This window comes from Hippoglossus stenolepis, chromosome 5 (assembly GCF_022539355.2).
Source record: "Hippoglossus stenolepis isolate QCI-W04-F060 chromosome 5, HSTE1.2, whole genome shotgun sequence".
NCBI classification, from domain to species: Eukaryota; Metazoa; Chordata; class Actinopteri; order Pleuronectiformes; family Pleuronectidae; genus Hippoglossus; species Hippoglossus stenolepis.
Window position 1 is genome coordinate 2,088,393 of NC_061487.1, and position 21,959 is coordinate 2,110,351.

Here is a 21,959-nt window from a genome sequence, read left to right on the forward strand (position 1 = left end):
GTAATCACACACATAGAAATATCTAGTTGGTCTTTACTTGTTAATCAGTTGTTTCATGACAGGCCAGAGAGAAAAACCCAAAATGTTATGTAATGTCCTTCAATTATTTTCACTCTATTGTACCACCTCAGTTATTAGTCTGGTTCCAGCAGCTCCACAACAACAAACAAAGCTCCTTTATAAATTATCCTTATAAGTGAGAGAACTATTAGCTCACTCACCACAGAACTTGTGTAACATTGTCTCTGTCAGAATGTGGTATTGTGGGAGCTGCTTGTTGGGCACCTTTCACAGTCTTGCTTGTAAGGCCTTGACAATAGCAAGACTCAAGCAGGACTTGTTTGTGGGTAGTGTCAATGAACTCCACCAAACGGTGTTTTCAGTCTTTATCCAAGTGATTGGATTGCAATTTGTCTTTGCAACGCATCCAAAAGCTTCATGTTTCCAGCCATAATGATGATCAAGCATCACTGTTACTGGGCCTGTGTAAACTTGACACACTAGCTTGTCTTGACAGTCACCATCATCGTTTGTAGTAATGATAGGTAACAAAATCTGCGTTTACTTCACCCTGACCTGAAGGGCATACAGCCCAAGGCCCCACCATGAAGGACATTTTAGACGACTGCTTTATGTAAATTTTCTTTTATCACATGAAGAAATTTAAAAAACATCTATTTTTGTCATGAGAGTTTTTCGTGTGTATTAACTCATCTGCTAGACCTAACCAAGGCTGGGGCCTGTACTATAAAGCAAGTTAACATACCCAGGATATCTTTCCGAGATCCAGCTGAACTTAACAATTAACAATTGCAGTCAGGCTAAGTGGTCACATGAAGCTGCTTATTAACTCCATAAGTCAACCAAGGTTTTCCTCATCAGGATCTGAACGCGTGCACATAAAAGAGGCGTGTTTACTGCAAATGACCAATCACAGACATGGACAAGTTTGACTGACAGCAGAGCAGCACATTTCACAACAAGGATAACTGTTATTTTACAAAAATTACAAGTACAAACACATTATCCAGACTAAAAGAAACCGTTACAGCTGCTAAATGCAGGAAGAACAGCTGGTAAAACATCTGATTGTGTGAATGTGTAAGTTACGGAGCCACTGATAATATATTATGTGACAACGATAAAATAATGTGTGGGAACGAGTTAAATAACTCTGGCCACGAGATGTGAATCAGTTCTTTACTAAAAACACGTGTGGAACTGAGATGAAGAAGCCTCTTGGATGAGAGATGAAACGTTCCACTGAATCACATGATGTACGTAGCCTCTATAATGTGCTTTAGTTTGTCACACACTGTCTGCACTGACTCTGAGGACACACTGTGGTGGACACGTCTACAATTACTCAAACATCTGGTATTTTGGGATGCCCCTGGCACATCTGAGACAGGAAGAGATTGAGATGTACTGGGTGTGTTTGCGGCGAAGATTATAACCAACCAGACATTGATTTAAACTTTCCTTATCCTTCCCTTTAAGGAGAGTGCAACATGAAGTTACGAGCGTGTCGAAGTGATTCCAAAAGGACTGCGGTTGTGGTCCGTCGTTTGTGAAAACCCAGTTCCACCAGCTGTACTACTAAAAAATGGATGGGCGTCGAATTGTGGTGTTACGGTAAATGTCATTGGTGTGGAAACAAAGGTTCAAAGTTTAATGACACTTAATATGGACGTTTTATTTGATTTCCACACAAGACGATAACAAGTATAATGAAATGGAATATTATGTTAATGATTTTTATGAAAATGAAAGGCAAATTTGACAACTTTTTCAATATGGCATTTATTAACTTGCTCATATTAAATATTATTAAAAAAAATTCTTGAAAGTTAACAGATATTTCACCTCACTCTTCTTCATGGTGACCCCCACTGTCAGTATGTCAAGTTTCAAGTGATATTACTCTAGAATGTTGTGGAAAGTTGGCTACCTTTTGATTATGTAAATCGTATTTACCTTCACAAGTGAAAACCCAGGGCATGGGCATTGAGATCGTTGGGGATTCCAGATACCTGGGTGTATAACAACAGACTGGGCTGGTCCACTAACACAGACGTCCTGTACAGGAGGGGCTGTCAGACTCTACAACAGCATCCAGATTGTAAAATAAATGCTGCACTGTTTTTTCTCAGGTCAAGACTACTTAGAATTACATACACTATTTTTCATCTTCTTCGTCTTTTTAGTTTTCCTAAGAGCTGTACAGACTAAAAATCCCCTTGATACAACTTTGTGATTTCTGGCATTGGGCTATGCAATATAAATAAAATGGACTTGACGTTACTTGAAAGAAAACACTGCTGTTTTTATTTGACAGAATACAGTCTTATCACATCTGCAAAAATAATTCTATAATACATAAAATTGCTTGGTCTGAAAAGTCGCAGGGTTACAAACCATCAGAAAGAGGAAGGGAGGAGTCAGGCTAAAAGTAAAAGAGAGAACAGACGATTGTGTAAAACACTGTTTTTAGGCATGCAGCAAATGTAAAAGGATTTTCACTCACTTATAAAAATGTAGCTTCACAGTAACAGTGCAATTACAAAATTCAAACAAATGCCAACAGTTCGTTCTTCATACTTAATTCTGCAGATGTGGTATGTCTTCTTCATAACTCCTCTGTTGACTAAATGGGACATATGTTTCAGATTGTTTGACCTATAGGTGGCAGACAGACAAAACAAAATAGCAAAAATACAGCTGTGATATTCTGTGAGCTCATTAAACTGTTGAGGCTCTAGTGTAAACAAACACCCAGAAGATACAGAGCCACATCAACACACCGAAGTGTTGCTTCAAGCCAACTGACCAATAGTAGTTCAACATTCACTTGTCTCTCAGTGCTGGAAGCAGTGCTTCAGTTTGTTTTCTGTATTCTGGAAAGTAAATATAGGGAAATAGTAATGTCCAGGAAAGACATAATTTCAAACCTAAACAAATATTAATTATTCATTTACAACTGAAATGCTTTCCCCCTACATGAAGAATCGTTGTACTGACAAGTTTCTGTTTTGCATGTTCAGTGGAGCCGCTATGTATTCGTTTTAAGATTTTCAGTTACACAAACAAATGGAATTAATGAATTGGGGCTTTATGAAATGAGCACTGACTCATAACTGACACTAACTAATCAAAGCTCCAGAAAACCACGGACACATAAATGAAGTGTTATTGCTCAGGTCCACAAAGTCCACACAAATTTACATTTCAAATGTACATATTGCATTTACACTTTGAGATGTGATATTGCTGTTTTTTTCGGGCAAATATTATTAATTATTATTGTTGTTTGCATTACAAAATTACATTTATAATGTGGAGAGCAACAAAATGGTTAAACATATTCAGCAGTAGCATGTTTTTTTCAGATTCAGTAGTAAACTGTAGCATACAATTCACCTGAAGCCAGTTTCATTACATTTGCAAGCTGATATTTCTGTGTTCTCTTTCTGTAGATACTTTTCACTAATTAACTGTAAAGGCAATTTACCAAATGTGATTGAAACATTTGTAATCTCCCTGTAAGAATAAGGAAACATAAATGTTGTGAAATTGGCTCCAGTCAACCCATAGGATGGCAACAAAGACAATGTTGAAGAAATATGCTGTAAAAATACACATCATGGAAATAAATACTGTCAATACTAAATATGAACATAAAGTCACTTTGAAAAACAAAAACTTACAGTTGAGGTAAGAAAATGTTCATCAGCAGACAATGGCTCCTGAAAATAAGGTCCATGTACATGTAATGTTCTGCAATGGAAAGTGACACAAACTTCTTCCATTATCTGCTTTGTCTGTATTCGTCACTGATAGTCCTCCAAGTGAGAGACTGCTGGCTGCATGTTACACTGCAAACAGTGAAAACAAAGGGTGGAAGCCAAACAGTAAGCTAGGCCGAAATTACCCTGACACTCAAGAGCAGAGTTTTAGTTTTAACATTGGTGGGGGTATTTTTTATTAAATAAGTACGTGTGCGTGTGTGTGTGTGCGTGCACTTATCAAAAACACAACAACATTGCTACATTGTGCAACATACATTTGATTTTATATTTAGCCCAAATGATGCTTTATCTTTTTACCACCACCAGGTAGTTTCGATTTTCATCAGCATTTGTTTGTGGAGGGGTGGGGCATGAACCAAGGAAGAACCCAGTACATTTTGGTGTGGATCCAGATATACAAATTTAATTAAAAAACATTTTTTGTCTATGACTTAAAATGTACTTCTGATATAGAGTCTAACTTTACTTCATGGTATTCTGTTATAACTAAGTGTCTGCTGTTGGATACTTTCAAACCTCATTTTAAAAAGTGTTGCTGTTCTTTTTTTCAGTTTGTTGATGTAATGACACAACTCAAGAGTTTCCAGCAGATAACGTTATTCTTCAATCTATCTTTAAAGGTGCTAAATATAAGAGCTTCAGCCAGAATTGTGTTGACAGGACAAAATGTTATGGTACGCCCTCAGAGTAGAGCTACTTCTTCAAAGCAGACTGGATGTTTTGTTTGTTTGCCTGTTTGTTAGCAGGATTATAACAAAACTACATAACCGATTTCCATGAAACTTGGTAGAAGGATGGGACATTGGCCAAGAAAAAAATCTATTACATTTTGTTGCAAACACAGACTAAGAGGCAGATTTTTTTCTTCACTTTCTGTAACATTGTGAGACTGCGATATGGACTCTACTGAGTGCCACTCTTGTTGCTCCAGTATTATTTACCCATCAAACTGTCCCTGATGAACCATGTATTTTCAAAAGACATATGCTAACTGGATGCTGGCAAGTCAAAATACATTTCTAAAGGGAACATAAACAGGATTCATCAGATTCAACAAAGAAAATTGAAAATTAAAAAATATATAATTTATTTAAACACCGATAAAAACTCAAAATAGAAGTGAAACATTTAAGGAATTGGTCCATTTGTTAGGATTTAGACTCAAGTTGATTTTCTTTGTAAATCATTAAATAAATCTCCGAAGTTATACCTGTCTCTAATTCTCAGGGGCCCTGTTCACACCTGATATTAACATCGGTTTCTGGTGGTTTCAATCACAAGTGGACAGCTCTATATTTCCGTTCAGTTCACATCTTGAATGTGTCTCCTGTGATCAGATCTCACTTCACCGCTCTATATGCAAGTAAACACTAAATGCTTAATTTGCGAATACCTAATTGTGTTGTAATCAGCCAGTCTGACGATGACAGGAAGATCGGTTGTCAGTGTCCTTATATTTGTGGGAGAGAGAGATGGAGAAAAGCGACGAGCAAGGAGGCGCTGAGAAAATCAGTGAGCAATGAAATGAGTCATGCATTGTGAAACTTTAGTGGGTCAAATGACGCCCGCTGAGCAGGCAGTCTTTCAATTTGGCCTCCACACATTTGCGTACATACTGCTCAAACAATGTGGCCACCTTCGAATGAGGTCTGAGTGATCAATTTAAAATGCGTCCTCAGTGAGTGTTGGGTGTTTTGACACTTGTACTCACAGCTGTCCACTTTGATTGTCAGAGGGTTAGGGTTAGGGTAGTGATGTTAATACCAGTCCTGAACAGGGTCATTATGTCTGATTAATGGATGATGGTAACACTCCCCCCCCCCCTTTTTTTTTTTTTTACATGTTTGTGCTCTTGGTTGTGCACAGTATAGGTAAATGTGTTCAGACCATGTAACAGCAAGTAAAAGCAAAGTAAAACTGAGCTGTACTCAAACTCCTTAGTAACATACGTGCAACACTGTACTTGGATCCTATCGAGTTGAGGGAAAATGTTACGGCTGTGTGAGGCCTCTCACTTAATCATGTGTCGATGTCATGCACTATGGCACATTTACATGAAGTTATACCTTTCCCTACTCTCCAGTATTGAATACTTGTTTCACTTGATTTGTATCTTTGTAGCAGCATGTATGAATGCACAGCTTAAATACGTAATTTGATTATTTGTAACTGCTCTTGTCATCCTACCTAAAGCTAACTTGTCCTCTGCTTGTTGCCAGGGTTGTCTGTCGTTTGTGTTGGTATTTGTTGAAGTTGTATCACTGTATTCATGTTTTGTGGTTTTGTACAGTTGTGGATGAGTTGTATCTTGTCAAATCTCACTTTGTGCTATTTCTGTCATTTATGGCGTTTTTTGTTGTTGTTGTCTTTGTTATTTGGATTCATCACCAAAGTAGCACTCGTGGCAACATCTGGACAAAGAAGGTACTGGTTATCCGAACATCTGCAGTCAAAACCACATTTGAAAATTTGTCAAAATTTGAAAACTGGCAAATACTGGTATATTTACACTAATATGGATTAATGTGTGTTGTCCTCATGAATAAATAAATGAAATGAGAAAATGAATGATGACATGAAGATCCATTCAAAGCTTCCGAGGTATTTTGTTTGCATTATACACACACACACACACACACACACACACACAACCCATCACACATCAGTCAGCTTTGTCCTTCTTCCTTGGTGTGACTTTACTTGCAACCGCAGATCCCACTGCTCCAACACCTCCTGTAACCACAGAGACACTTCCTTTGACCAGTCCTACACTGGCTGCTGGCACACTGGTCACAGCTGTCTTGGTGATCTCAAAACTTTTAGTTCCTACCCATGCAACACCCCCCAGGGTTGCACCAACAACGTTTCGAGTCATGCTGAACAATCCGCCGCCCACTCTCCAAATGACTCCTGCCTCTGGCCTGGGGTGGTCCTTATCTGGGTCTGAGATAGATGAAGACAAAGACAGAGATGAGCGAGACGGACAGAGGATGTCTTATAAAACTGGTGTACTTCTAGCAGATCAGATAAAGATCATTGTATCTAGCTGTCACTACATAAGACATACAGGGTTGTTCCTACATAGAGAATTGCCAGGCAGCAGCCTCAGCCTCCCGGCAAAAAAATGTTCACTGAAAACATTACAGTGGAAATCAGATATAGGGACCACAGATATAGTTATCAACCATTCATATGAATCAAAAAGCTTGGGGCAGAATTGTTGCTAAACAAATGCAAATACTGCCAACCCAATCGAGCCAAACTGAGCGCCCCTCCATCTCCTCATTCATTGTCTAAGTTTACAAATTCTGTGGTTTTTACCTACTCTGAGTTTACACCGATAACACTTTGTGTGTGTGTGTGTGTGTGTGTGTGTGTGTGTGTGTGTGTGTGTGTGTGTGTGTGTGTGTGTGTGTGTGTGTGTGTGTGTCAGCATGAGAAAAGACAGAAAGAGAGCGAGCAGAGTCAGGACGAGCTGAATTAGGAATGAATGAGCGCAGCTAAGAAGAAAGATTTTACTAATTTAATAAAAGTATCAATCATGATGTGGTGATCAGTGTTGATATTGTGGCATCATTTCAAACCATTCAACATTTAAACTGTAGCAGGTCAGAGACATCAGCTGAGTCGGAGATAGAGAGAGAGAGAGAAAGACAGAGATAGAGAGAGAGAAGTGAGTGTGTTTGTGTGTGTTTACACGAGTGCGCAATGTGATATCGCCCTTATCTCTAAAAACCTTTTCGGTTATAGTAATCAACTGCTTATTCATATTTTTCATATTGTATATAATTTTGGCCCAGACAAACGTGATCACTGTTAATGGTTTCCACTTCATTAGAAAAACTTTAATGATGTTTGTTGTGTTTTAAAGAATACACCATGAAGTGTCTGTACTAGTTTGTTTGATAATTGTTGTTTGACGGCTCAGCACAACCCCACCCTAATTTTCGTCCAGGAAGAACCCTGACATAGCACTGCAACTGGCATTACTGGACCTTTTCAATCCAGTTAAACCACCATTGAAACAGCAAAATTACAGAGCAACATCAAGTCATTTGAAGAGAATTATCATGACCCCTGATCTGCTCACAAAGGCAAAGTAAACTTGCAGTTAATATCTTGTGTCAAGCCTGCATGTTTGGCGAACTGGCCTAGCATGGAATTTCTCGTTTGCACATAAATGGATTTTCATAAAAGATTGACCCAATCCTAAAAGGAACCTGAGGTCAATCAGACCTCAGAGACACAACATATGTTAGACCTCATCCAGAAAGCAGTGAACCTGGACTGAGAGAGAGCAGCAACACTGTCAGCAGCATGTTGCTGATTCACTTAACAAAAAGAGCAGCAATAAAGATCATTCGTCCTGTACTTAGCAGTTCACATTTTCATCTTCCCCAGAAAGCATGTTCATCAGCCAGTGATGATGATGAAAACAACGCATTGTGTGTTAAGAGCTGATATTGACTCAATTGGATTCATTGGTATTAGACATTTTGAAACACAACTCAACCTGAGATCAGCTATACTATGGGACAACTGTAATTTGGAGCCAGTGCGACTCTGTTCCCTGACCGGACTGAAACCTGTGAGTGTGACTGGACACATGATGTGGTTCCTCACCATGTGTATGTTCCTCTTTGAGATTGGGGAGAACTTCCTCCTGCTCTCTGTCCTCCCAGCTGTGATGGTTGTTGGATTCAACAGAAGGCGAGCAGCTCTCCTCATCTACCTCCTGCTGTGAAGTCAGCACCTGAAAGACAGCATGAACTGTTGATATTACAGAGCAAATAGCTCTACAGAAATGAGCAGAACACCAAAGCAGATATGGCCATAAAGTATTGTCCTGACAAGCTCATCCAAACACGGGAACAAATACCCTCACTCAATGTACATCATAGAGTATGACACACATGAATAATATCTGGAATAGAATAGATTATAAATAAATCCTAAAACCAATATTAAAAATAAATAAAACCAATGTTAAAACAAATAAAACATCAACCCTTAAGTGTATGATAAGAAAATACCATCTGTAGACCAGAGGAGGGAAGTAATATACTGCAGTATAAATAATTCACTGTACTTAAGTACATTTTTCTGTTATCTGTACTTTACTCTACTTACATTCCTAAATTTTACCACAAATATCTGTACTTTGTACTCCTTTTATTTTTTTAAACAGACTTGTACCTTTTGTTTTAATGCATTTGGGGGGAATTATCCGTTATCTATTTTGAATCACAGAGCGTTGCCTTCAACATCCACACAGATTTCAACCTAAATGGACCATAGCATTGCCAAGACGATTCTATGTTGCATATCTATAGCTGCTTTCAGACATACACTAAACTCCTGAGATTCTCCAAAGTTTCCCTGGAGGAGGTGTATGTGTAAAAGCAAATGTCCAAGTGAGAGCCTCCAGTTTCTGTGGACTTTCTCTGCCTGTGTACCTTATATAGACCCTTGTGTGAACGCTTATGTTTAACACTGGTATATACTGTGTATATACAGACATTGTGATAGTAATGGCCGATCCTGTATCGTGGTGGCTGCTGACCATGGACTATGATTACAACAAGACTGCTTGATATACAATATTTCTCCTCAGATACTCGAACATTACTGACAATAATCCATAAATTAATTGACCTTCCATTATGCTACAATGTGTTTATTCTAATCAATGCTGCAAATACCCTTATCTTTCTGATGTTCTCCATCACACGTGGCATCTATTGCACTTCTGTCCGCCCTGGGAGAGGGATCCCTCACATGTGGCTCTCTCTGAGGTTTCTACCTTCTTTTTACCCTGTTAAAAGGGTTTTTTAGTAGTTTTTCCTTACTCTTGTTGAAGGTTAAGAGCAGAGGATGTCACACCATGTTAAAGCACTATGAGACAAATTGTGATTTGTGAATATGGGCTATACAAATAAAATTTGATTGATTGATGTTTAATTATTGATATATTTTTAGAAAGTGGAGATTAATTTTATTATTAGACTATTTGTCTAATGAACCGTATGCTTTCAGTTAACCTGTTTTATGATTCTATACGGCGCAGCCATACTGCATCACAATATCACACACATCTGTTTGTCACATAACCAGAGATATGAGCAGGGAGTCTGGAGCCTGGCAGTTTGTTCTGCATGAATTTGAATGCGTAACACACACACACACACACACACACACACACACACACACACACACACACACACACACACACACACACACACACAGAGAGAGAGAGAGAGAGAGAGAGAGAGAGAGAATATAAACAATAATGAATACATAAATAAGCAGTTGACAAAGACACGGAGGTGCGTTGTGTGCAGAACACACTGTGACAGCTGCTGCGTTGACCTGACGCACTGTTACGTTGCTGAGCATCGGTGGCTCTCCAGCTCCAGCTGTGGCCTGTAGCTCCAGCTGTGGCCTGTAGCTCCAGCTGTGGCCTGTAGCTCCAGCTGTGGCTCACATCAAACCAGGCGCTCTCTCTTACCTTCATCCCGTCCCCGTGGCTGCTGCTGTTCACAGACGTGTCTCCGCTGTGCGCCTTGGACGATGCTTCTTCTGTTGTTGTGCTGTCAACCTCAGAGCGGAAGTGACGTCGTGTTGTTTACTAAGTGCTGGCAGCTGTAAGGACGGCCCACGGCCACACAGCGTCAGTAGTGAGTTACATTGGGTGGCTACTTGGTTATATTGTTACAACGATAGACCGTATAAAATGTTACTGTGCTGAATATTAGAGGCTTCAGTTATGAGTGTGTATGAAAAGCGTCATCAAGCTGCTCAGGAACCCGTTCAATAAATGAACAGCCATCTGCTTATATTCTGAAAGTACATGGTTTAAGAATTCAGATTCTTTCTTCCGCGTGAGCAGAGGTGGCAAAAGCACTCACATTCTTCACTCAAGAAGAAGTACAGAAATTCGTGTTGAAAACGATTCAAGTAAAAGTATTAGTACTGATTCAACCTCTTTGCTCAAGTAAATGTATAAAAGTACAGGCTCTGAAATGTAGTAGAAGTAGAAGTGTCAAAGTAAAAGGTTCCCCTCTGAGGGCTGTCCTTGAGCAAAGCAAAATACGACTCATGTCACAATACTAAAAGACTATGTAACTTAAACCACTTTTACTTAAAAATATACTAAAAACAGAAAAAAGCTGTTAAAGCAAGAAAATATTTTTTGAGCATTAAACACTGTCCAAGATGACATGTGTAAAATGTATTGAATGAATTATTCTTCGTTTAAATAAGGCCATGGATGGGGAATGTTTAGTTTTTCTGCATCATTGTTGACTTTGTCGACGTCAGATATGTTGGCTGATTCTTCTCTTTCTTCCATGTTCAATAATTTCCCAAATTGGGATCAGTAAAGTACATCTATCTATCTATGTTGTTACTCCTTGTCATGAACATATGTCCTGCTCCTCTTCTCAGTGGTTGAGCCTCCCTCTCTTGGCTGTTTCATCCTGATATGTCTCATCTTGGCTGTTTTACCTTTACTTGTATGTATTCAAAGGGACAGCGTACATTAATTAATATGAGCACAATGGTTCATATAAATGTACCAGAGTTGGTCTCTTAGACACATTTTCATCTGCAGTTCTTGGCAGGTTGATGTTACAATTTTCTTTTTGAAACAAAACAACAAACACAAGCTGAGGCAAAGGCCACAATATACAACAGTTAGTAAAATGTCATCCTGATATGAATTATCTTGGCTGTGTTCTTGTCAAAACTGTACTGTAAAATGTTTGAGTCAGGCAGCTAGTCTGGCCCAGGGGTTACTTTGTCACACATAATTCATTCAACAAAAAGTGACAAAACTGTATATACATATACTGTAAATACTTTGCCTACTGAGGGAGAGCCAAACAAGACAAGACAATACTCAAACACTTGCTTGCTAAAAGTTTGGCTACAGAAGGGCTGAACTGGCCAGCAAAATGTTCCCCCTGTCCTTGAGAGGGCCCATTGACAGCCTTGACTCCCACTCTGAGGATCCATGGCCCAAGACGGGCCCTCAAATTTACACCTGCCAACTGGGACATTGACAAAACGCCTCTCCTTTCCATATGAGGACAAAGAAGAAAAACAAACACAAAGTGAGTTCAACCTACCCAGGATATAATTTATCTGGCTGAACTTAACCTAACAAATCCAATCAGGCTAAGCAGTGACACATCTTTGGTTACAAAGTTGGTAAATCATTGGTAAGTCAACCCAGGTTTTCCTAATCAAGATATTACCCCGCGCACATAAAAGGGGTCACCGACATGGACCAGTTTACTGGCAGCAGAGCCACATATTTCATAACAAGGAGCAAATTATAATATTATAATTATAATATTATTATATAGTACAAACATATTATCCAGACTAAAATAAAGACAGTTACAGCTGCTATATGCAGGGGGGCAGCTGAAAAAAAAAAATCACTGATTGTGTGATTGTGTAAGTCAATATTTTTAAAGTAAAACTGTCGTCTCATTTGGGCAAGAGAAGATCTGACTATAATTTCACATATCCATCACATTAGAGTGTAACTAACATGTATTCTCATTGTGTATGACAGTTTTAGCCTTATTCCTTCAGCTGTAACCCTGGTGGGTTCAAGCTGAACTGGGAGTCAATACTGTAAAAAGTATTTTTAATATTAATATAATTAATATACATAAAAAGATACCTCAAAGCGGTAAGTGAGCTGATGTTCATATCTTTAGAATACAACAGTTACAGCATTTTTGTTCAATTCCTACTGTAGATTGATATCAGCATATACATGTACAATGATGTTTGTAAACAAGTCAGATATTAAAGGACCAATATTTTACACCTTTCTGGGATTTAATTTGAGGTATTGGTCCCCCTAAGATGATATATCAGTGGTTTAAAGTCGAAATAACTGCTGCAATGTGTATTTCCATGTCCTCATTTTCGTTCATTGTTTTTGCTGAGCTTCTATGCAGCACATGTGAACAGGTAACAAGCAAAGAAACGACACAGGGCCAACCCTGGCAATGTTGGAGCCCTAGGCGAGATTTGGCGCGCAAACCAGCAAGCACCCCAACAGCATTCCTTCCTTCACTCCAGAGGTTACATTCATTAGTTAATAAAACAAGTTAACAAAACAATTATTTTAAAAATGAAATATTGGATGTGTAGAAAATGCACATCAGAATCCATTTGTTGTCTGCATTTTAATGCAATATGAACAAGGTTTGACATATGGATATGTAAAACATGAGGAAATGCTATACATTATTTATTTCACATGCTCTCAAATAGCCTGTCATAAATCAGCCACTTGTGGCGGCCTATCGGCATTTTGCGCCTTAGGCAACCGCCTATGTCGCCTATGCCAGGGATCGCCCCTGATATGACGTAATGCATTTAGTCTGTGGTACTTTGAGCGCATTGCTTCTATGTGTCGGGTTGCTTATGTTCGACTCCAGCAGCTGACAGGTTTATCATTCCTTCCAATGAGAATCTATATCTTTCATAACTCATCAGAGTTGGCAAAATAATTTTGTCGGTCTCTGAAGACCCTTGCCCTTCTCAGAGACCCTCTAACAACAATCCACGCTCCATGGGATCTAGCTAAGCTAACTGCAGCTAAACTGCATGTCTGGATGGACATTATTTTGGTTTTGTAATGACAACATATTAAATCCAGACTATAATGTGAATGTAACTACACAGTTAGTCAAGAATGGTCTCCATGATAAAAGTGGACACATTTCTTTATCCATGATCAAGAGAAGGGTGGAAAAGGTTCACCTCCCTTAATTCCTTCGTCATATAAAAATGACCAGGTTTACTCTTTTTTTTTAATATTCAAGATATAGTAGTGTATGAAACGGCTGTTCTTCAAATACCCAGGTGTAAATGATATCAGCTTCTGAGGAATGAGGACACCACTAATTATCAGAGAAAAGCTACTCATGTGGAAAAAATGAAATGATAGAGTTTAGGTAAGGTCAAAGAAGAGTAGTAGACTTAGTAGTTGACTATCATTTCGACCCAAAGCAGGATGAGTGATCGATTTTATAAAAATGAATGTACTACAAAGACCACTCAGCCTCAAGGTCTTGAGTCTTGAAGGCCAGCTCAGATTTATTGACTCACAGTAAATCCTGTATATTGCTTTGAATTCACAAAACAGTTTTGTTTATTTAAGGATCTGTGCTTATTTTCCCCAGTTAGTGATTCCAGCTTGTATTCCTGATATAGCCTGCAACAGCAGAGCAGTACTGAAACCAAACACCTCAGCTGGAGAGGGGTACATAGAGTAAACATGAAATTGAGTATCATGATCATTGGTAGTAAACAACTCAGTATGCCAAGCTTGTGATTACTGGCCTCCACCTTCTTTTGTGGCCAAGCACTGAACATACAAGGGTGAGTCTCATACCTGTTAAATTGGCAAGCAACAGATACACGTAAGGTAATGAAATGTTGTTGGGACATGGGTGTGCCTGAACATGCACGTATGTGGGTGTGTTAGGGACAAACCAATTAAAGTAATTATGGAACATGACCTCGTAGGTCTATGGGGGGGGGCTTTCACATGTAAATGACAGAACTGTGATCTTTACAAATGCAAATCAGGATAGTTTCACTCAGTGGTGCAGAGGTTACACCTTTTTCTAAAAGGTACTAACTCCCTTTTAAGAAAATCTCTCCTATAATTACATCAGGCTTAGTATAATTATAGAATCATAAGTTGTAGCTTGAATAGATTTGCCTTATATAAGTAATTATGCTATAATGAGTGTAATCAGTGATACAATTTTCAGGGTACATCTGATGATACATCTAAGAGAAGTCTTTCTGCACTGTGCTTCACATAAAGCATATCAGCTGTGTCATCGCGTGACAAAGTCCCAAACATTTGTCCTCCCAAACTACTGGGAAAAACTCAGCACCATATTCACATGTCCATTACTCTACCTTAAACGTGGTACCATTCCTTTGGGTATTCAATAAATGTGGCTATCAGAAAAATATTTAATATTACTATGAAAGAATAACTTTAATTGACATCAAAGTTACCTCGGGCACCACGCTTCAAAGAAAGGGAAAAGATTTTTAGAATTACTAACCACAAAGTGCTGACCTCACTTATTACTAAGTTCTAATTGTTCCCTAGAATTTCCGTAGTGCGGTTGTATTCCTCCGCCAACCAGTTTCCGTGTTCATATACACACATGAATTATTCAAGTTGAAAATCTTTACTGATGTACATTGTATAATTTGTTGAGAACAAAATGACATCACAACGGTCAATGGAAATCAAAATCATAAACCCACTGAGGGCTGGATTCAAAACCACAGTGAAAACCACAGTAAAAATGTTTAATCACAGGCTGATCCAACTTGCATGAATTTCATCACAGCAACACATAATGTGACTCAGTAGTGTGTATGGACTCTGTGTGCCTGTATTCACGTTGCTACACTGATACATAACGTCCCATAGGTGCTCAATTGGATTGAGGTCAGGGGAACCAGAGGACCAGTCAATGGCATCAAGGCCTTCATCATGTAGGATCTGCCTACACACTCTGGCCACATGAGGCCAGAAATTGTCCAGCACCAGGAGGAATCCAGGGCCCACTGCACCAGCATAAGGTCTCACAATCGCTCTGAGGATTTGATCCTGGTACTTAACAGCACTCAGGTACATTTGGCTATGACATGGAGGTCTGTGTGACCCTCCAAGCATATGCCTCCCCAGACCATCACTGACCCACTGCCAAACCGATCATGCTGGATGATGTTACAGGCAACATAACTTTCACCACGGTGTCTCCAGACTCTTTCACACGCCAGTGATGGACCTGCCAATTCTGGTGTTCCCTGGCGAATGCCATGCGAGCTGCAGTGCTGGGCTGTGAGCACAGGTTCCACCAGAGGACGATGTGCCATCCTGGTGGAGCTGTACTACCTGTGCAACCTGCCACAGGTACCGCCTCATGCCACCAATAGTCAATCAATCAATCAATCAAATTTTATTTGTATTGCCCATATTCACAAATCACAATTTGTCTCATAGGGCTTTAACAAGGTGTGACATCCTCTGCCCTTAACCCTCAACAAGAGTAAGGAAAAACTACTAAAAAACCCTTTTAACAAGGTAAAAAGAAGGTAGAAACCTCAGAGAGAGCCACATGTGAGGGATCCCTCTCCCTCAATAGTGACAAGGACACGAGCAGAACACAAAACTAGAAAAGATTCAGACAGGAATCATAAGGAGAGGGTAACTGTCTGTGGCCACCACATATATAACTGTTCTTTTTTTAGGGGTTGACTTGATTTTGCTTCTCCATTGCACCTGTTGTTACTTTTATTTGTGTCAAAGAACTGAAATTGATTAACAATCACTCGTGCTTCCTAAATGGACAGATTGATGTTCCTGAAGTTTAACTCACTTGGTGTTATACTGTGACGATTAAGTGTTCCCTCAATTTTTTTGAACAGTGTGTATTATATATATATATATTTTACCAGATTAATATAAGGTCACTGTGACCTTTGACCACTGAAATGTAATCACTTTATCTTTGAGTCCAAGTGACAACTGATGAAAGGTTGAAGAAATTCCCTCAAGCAGTCTGAAGATATCACATTCAAGAAGCAAAAAACATGGTTCTTGAGGCCACCATGACCTTGACGATAACTAAAATTGACTAACGAAATTGAGCCGCCTAACGTTAAGACCAGCTGCGGGATCACCTGTTTATTCAATGTTCAGAGAAGCTCAATTCAGTACGCAGAACCCCAAAGAGAAGAATCAGATGTCTTGCTGTTGTCGTGAAAGTGCCCATTGTTGTGAACCAGACCATTGTTGTCAATGCACTGTTGTCGTAACTGACGTTTTTGTGATGAGGACCAGCCACCACTACTAATGAGCCCCAGCCTGCACTGCTTACAGAGTGCTGGTCGCCTCTTTAAAAGATTTTAGTATTGAACATAGTTCCTGTAGATTTATTCCGCACAACATCAGGAGAATACGCCCCCTTCTCACTCAGAAGGCGGTGCAGGTTCTGGTCCAGGCTCTGGTCATCTCACGCCTAAACTATTGTAACTCCCTCCTGGCAGGTCTACCTGCTAGTGCCATCCGACCTCTGCAGCTCATACAGAATGCAGCAGCTCGACTGGTCTTTAACCTACCTATAATTCACTCACACTGCTCCGCTCCTCCGCTCCCTTCACTGGTTACCAGTGGCTGCCCGCATCCGTTTCAAAACATTAGTACTTGCGCACTAGTAAGTCGCTTTGGATAAAAGCATCAGCTAAATGAAATGTAATGTAATATAATAATGCAAGTCCAAATTGCCATATTCGATACTTCCTTGGGCCCATGACAATACACTTGCCAATTTAAAAGTGGTAACTTCAAATATTTTCTGAAAATGCCTTCCACATACAGACAGACAAGCAGACAGGTGTTATTTATAGTAAGTAAAAACCTGTTTCTTTAGGCTATTTGAGTCCGAAGAAGAGGGCGAGTTAAACTCAGTCCACAGCCTGACCTTTAAGGCAAGCTGCCCTGCACCCTCTACTGCACAGACAACAAGGTGCTGTTTGCCTGTTAATTCAACCTGCATCAGGCATCATAGTGGTTGAGATGAGCAGACACATTACTGAAAGGGCTGAAATGTATCTGTAGTAACTCCAGAGGAGCAGTTACCAAAGAGTGTAAGATCACACAGACCAACCTGTACACCACCTGTATTGACAACAAGAAATCTTATGACTTGATGCCACACGCAGATGGATACTGGAATGCTTGAAACTGTACATGATGTGGAGCAACCATCACTCATCTCCTCACCACTGATGAGAGTGGTGATGGGTTTGCTTTTATTACATTTATTATTATTATTATTGTTATTGTTATTGTTTGTGAGTTTCAAATTGTTTGTTGTAAAGCACTTGTGAATTGTATTGAAAAGTGCTTTGTAAATAAAGTTATTATTGTTGTTATATGAATGTAACTGCTCATGTTTTGGGGTGCTTGTGTTTGCTCAGTCAGAGATCTTCTCTTCTTGTTGAAGATTTAAAATGTATGAAATGAGCAGTTCATTTTCTATTTATTATTCTTGTAAAAATAGGCTACGTTTATGGCACATTTGTAGTTGCAGCCAAAGTTTGAATTGCATAATTTAAATTCACTGAATGTTTTACCATGACACGTCGGAATAGTGTGTGCAGAGGCTGCTGTGATGACAAAGAAAAGCCACAGCTGCCTGCTGTATCACTTCCATTGTACATTTCAGTAATTGCCCGCAACAAGGAAGAGAACATTGTTAGAATGGCTGTAAGATTACACCATAGATTACAATCTGGGTGTGTACTTAAACACCAACTATAAAATGTGTGGGTGTTTAATTATTGTCTTGAACATATATATATCCCCATTTCTCATTGGGACCAAAAGGGAATCGCAGCGTAAGATTATTTTCTACTGACAACAATGGTGAGTGCCTTGCGTTCTTTAGCATCTTGATGTCACTCAACTTAATTTTTTGAAATAATGTATTATTCTTCAAATCTATCAATCAAAGTACATTTTAAATTCAATTAAGCAGTTATGTTACATTCAAAAAACAAGAGGAAGAATATACATTTTTTATTTAATACTTACATGTCAGTAGTGTGCAAAATTTTGTTGTATTCTGCTTCTTATTTGTTTACATTAATAATAAATTACATCCTTGCAGGTTGAGTGATTCAGCCTGCACTCCAACAATGATGAACAGGGTATTGTACTTCTTTCTTTTCAAAATTATCAATATAAATTATTTACTGTGTTGATAATGGAAATGCTGATAGTTTAGCATTGTCTTCTTATACTGAGTTTGTGTTTTATTAACTTCAACAGTTAAGTATTACCCTGATTGCTGTCCTGCTTTGTGGTAAGTTTATTTCCAGATAAGGAGTGATGATGATTAGAAGTATTATCTTCTATCACTAACTTCATCATTAGCAAAATTACTTTCTTTTGACAAAATAATCTGAACTCAAGGTTTGTGGTTTCCAATACACTGCAGTCCTCCTTTGAGACAAGGTTGGGGTCTTTAGGGTGGACCAGCAGAGCTCTAAATCAATGGTAAATGGTAAATTTCTAGCTCCACTCAAAGCACTTTACATTACAGTTTGCCATTCACCCAATCACACACACATTCATACAGCAGCACTTTTTTTGTATGAGGGGCAATTCGGGGTTCAGCATCTTGCCCAAGGACACTTCGGCATGCAGATGGGGATGGGGAAGACTGGGATCGAACTGCCGACCTTCTGGGTGGAGGACGACCACTCTACCCCTCAGCCACAGCTACCCGTTTGTAGCCGGTGTAGCTCCTTGTGTCAAAGAGCTTTGTATAGATGTCCTGACAGTCCAGCCTATAAAGAGAGCTCTCCTGGGAGGTGCCTGGTCCACATTTAAATTCACTAGATCCCCATTTTTATTTGGATCTGCACCAATTTACACACACATATATATCAGTCCCGAAAACATGCCAGATTTTTTTTTGGTAAAGATTCATCGCCAATTCCCTGAGAACTCTATGTTGAAAATGCCCTATGTCAAAGAAAGTAAAGAAAAATATGTGGATCTACCCCCTGATCTGTATCTATCCTTGTGTAATCCTGCTAACAAACAAACAAACAAACAGACCAAAAACAAACTCCATGTTCTTCCCTTGGATGTACTGTTTCATGCTATAAGACCACCCTAGCTCTAGTACGTTTTTGGTATTATTTTCCTTTCGTACCTAAAAGTTTATAGCATCTATGTCACATAGTGTCACAATGATGTACGGAATTCGTGTGAACCTTTCTGTAATAAGCTATTTATAGAGGTCCTAATCAACTGGTGATATCCGAGATAGCTCCTGTGAGTGTTGTATGAGAAATGTGGAATTCTACACCACCAGGATTTATGTCTGATGATGTCAAGTCTTAACTGACGGTATTGACAGATATTGAGAACTGAAACTGCCAAAATTAAATATGAATAAAGACAGAATAATTAATTTATGTAACATTAAATAAAAATAAATGTAGATATTAACACCAAAAAACAACTTATGGCCTGGGGGATGAAACTGTCTCTGAGCCTGGTGGTGTGGGCCCGGATGCTGCGGTACCGTCGGCCAGATGGCAGCAGGCAAAACAATTTATGGCTGGGGGGATAGGGGTCTTTAATGATCCGGTTGGTCTTCTTCCTACACCGCTGGGTGTAGAGGTCCTCCATGGATGGCAGCTCCATCCTGGTGATGTGCTGGGCAGACTTCACCACCCTCTATAAAGCCTTACGGTTCAGGGCGGTGCAGCTGGCATACCAGGCGGTGATGCAGCCAGTCAGATACTCTCTACGGTGCACCTGTAGAAATTGCAGAGAATCCTGGAATCCATGTTGAGCCTCTGCAGCCTGCGGAGGAAGAAGAGCCTCTGTCTGGCCGTCTTCCTGATGGAGTCTGTGTGGTGAGTCCAGGTCAGGTCATCATTGATTCGAACACTGAGGAACCTGAAGCTGCTGACTCTCTCCACCGTAGTCCCATTGATGGAGAGGGGGGCGTGTTCTACTCCTTGTCTCTTCCTGTAGTCCACGATCAGCTCCTTTGTTTTGCCGATGTTGAGATAGAGGTTGTTGTCCTGGCACCAAGATGTCAGGGCTCTGACCTCCTCTCTGTAGGCCTTCTCATCGTCGCCGGTGATCAGGCCTATGACGGTCGTGTCATCAGCAAATTTGATGATGGTGTTAGAGCTGTGGGTGGCCACGCAGTCATGCGTGAACAGGGAGTACAGGAGAGGAGTGAGCACGCAGCCCTGGGGGGCACCGGTGTTGAGAGTCAGGGTGGAGGATGTGGTGCTGCACCACATCCTCCAACACTCTCAACACAGAGGGCGATGTTGAGCCCAAGGTCTCTGAGCTTGGTGACGAACTTCAGGGGCACGATGGTATTGAACGCTGAACTGTAGTCAATGAACAGCATTCTCACATATGTTTCCCTCTGGTCCAGGTGGGAGAAGGCAGTGTGTAGGGTGAGGGAGATGGCATCTGCAGTCGACCTATTTGGCCTGTAGGCAAACTGAAGTGGGTCCAGTGAGTCAGGGAGGGAGGAGGTGATGAAGGATTTGACTAACCGCTCAAAACACTTCATGATGGTGGAGGTGATTGCTACTGGGCGGTAGTCATTCAGGCAGAGGGTTTTTGTTTTCTTGGGAACAGGGACAATGATGGTCTCCTTGAAACATGTGGGGACTACAGACTGGAGCAGTGACAGGTTGAAAATGTCTGTGAACACATCTGCCAGCTGATCTGCACACACCTTGAGAGCTCTACCAGGGATGCCATCAGGTCCAGGTGCCTTGCGTGTGTTAATCCACTTAAGTGATCTCCACACATCTGCCCTGGATATTACAGGGGGGCAGCGGCCCTCCTGGGCCTCTTGTATCTCCACAGCCGGGGAGTTGCTCTCAAAGTGAGCATAAAAGGTGTTCAGATTCTCTGGGAGAGATGCAGACACTACATCAGCACTGCTGGTCTTTACTTTGTAGTCTGAGATGGTTTTTAGTCCAGCCCACATGTTCCTTGTGTTGGAGCCCTGGTAGTGAGACTCCACCTTGTCCCTGTAATGTCTCTTGGCACTGCTAATAGCACTCCGGAGCGCGTACCTGGACTTCCTGTACTCCTCCAGATCACCTGAGATGTAGGCATCAGTCCGAGCTTTGAGTTTGGCATGGACGTCACTATTAATCCAGGCCTTCTGGTTTGGGAATGTTCGTACAGTAATCCTCGGTATGACGTCATTGATGCATTTGCTAATGTAGCAGATGACCGTGTATGTGTTGATGTTGTCATCCTGGAACACACACCACTCCATAATGCTGAAGCAGTCCCGTAGAGCCGAGTCTGATAGGTCGGACCACCGCTGAATGGTCCGAGTCACCGGTCTGTCACGTTTGAGTTTCTGCCAATAGGAAGGCAGCAGCAGAACTGAGACGTGATCTGATTTGCTGAATGGGGGACAAGGGAGGGCCTTATATACATCCCGGAAGGGAGTGTAAACATGGTCGAGTGTGTTCTCACCACAGGTAGGATAGCTGATGTGTTGATGATAAGATGAT

The 21,959-nt window shown here is 40.3% G+C and overlaps 1 protein-coding gene across 1 annotated transcript; it reads right to left on the minus strand.

The window, feature by feature from the left end:
• Positions 1–2,305: 2,305 nt before the first annotated feature.
• zgc:101566 (Transmembrane protein 263-B-like) lies at positions 2,306–10,424 on the minus strand. The gene is made up of 3 exons (XM_035156875.2): positions 10,318–10,424; positions 8,433–8,562; positions 2,306–6,752 (listed from the first exon to the last, which is right to left on the minus strand). The coding sequence occupies exons 1-3, from the start codon at positions 10,321–10,323 to the stop codon at positions 6,472–6,474; spliced, it is 417 nt and encodes a 138-aa protein (XP_035012766.1). The 5' UTR covers positions 10,324–10,424; the 3' UTR covers positions 2,306–6,471.
• Positions 10,425–21,959: the final 11,535 nt, after the last annotated feature.

Excerpts from the sequence above, each read along its gene's own strand:
- zgc:101566 (XM_035156875.2), bottom strand. Across the intron at positions 6,753-8,432 it reads CAAAGAGGAACATACACATG|ACCCAGATAAGGACCACCCC; the intron begins GTGAGGAACCAC and ends CATCTATCTCAG.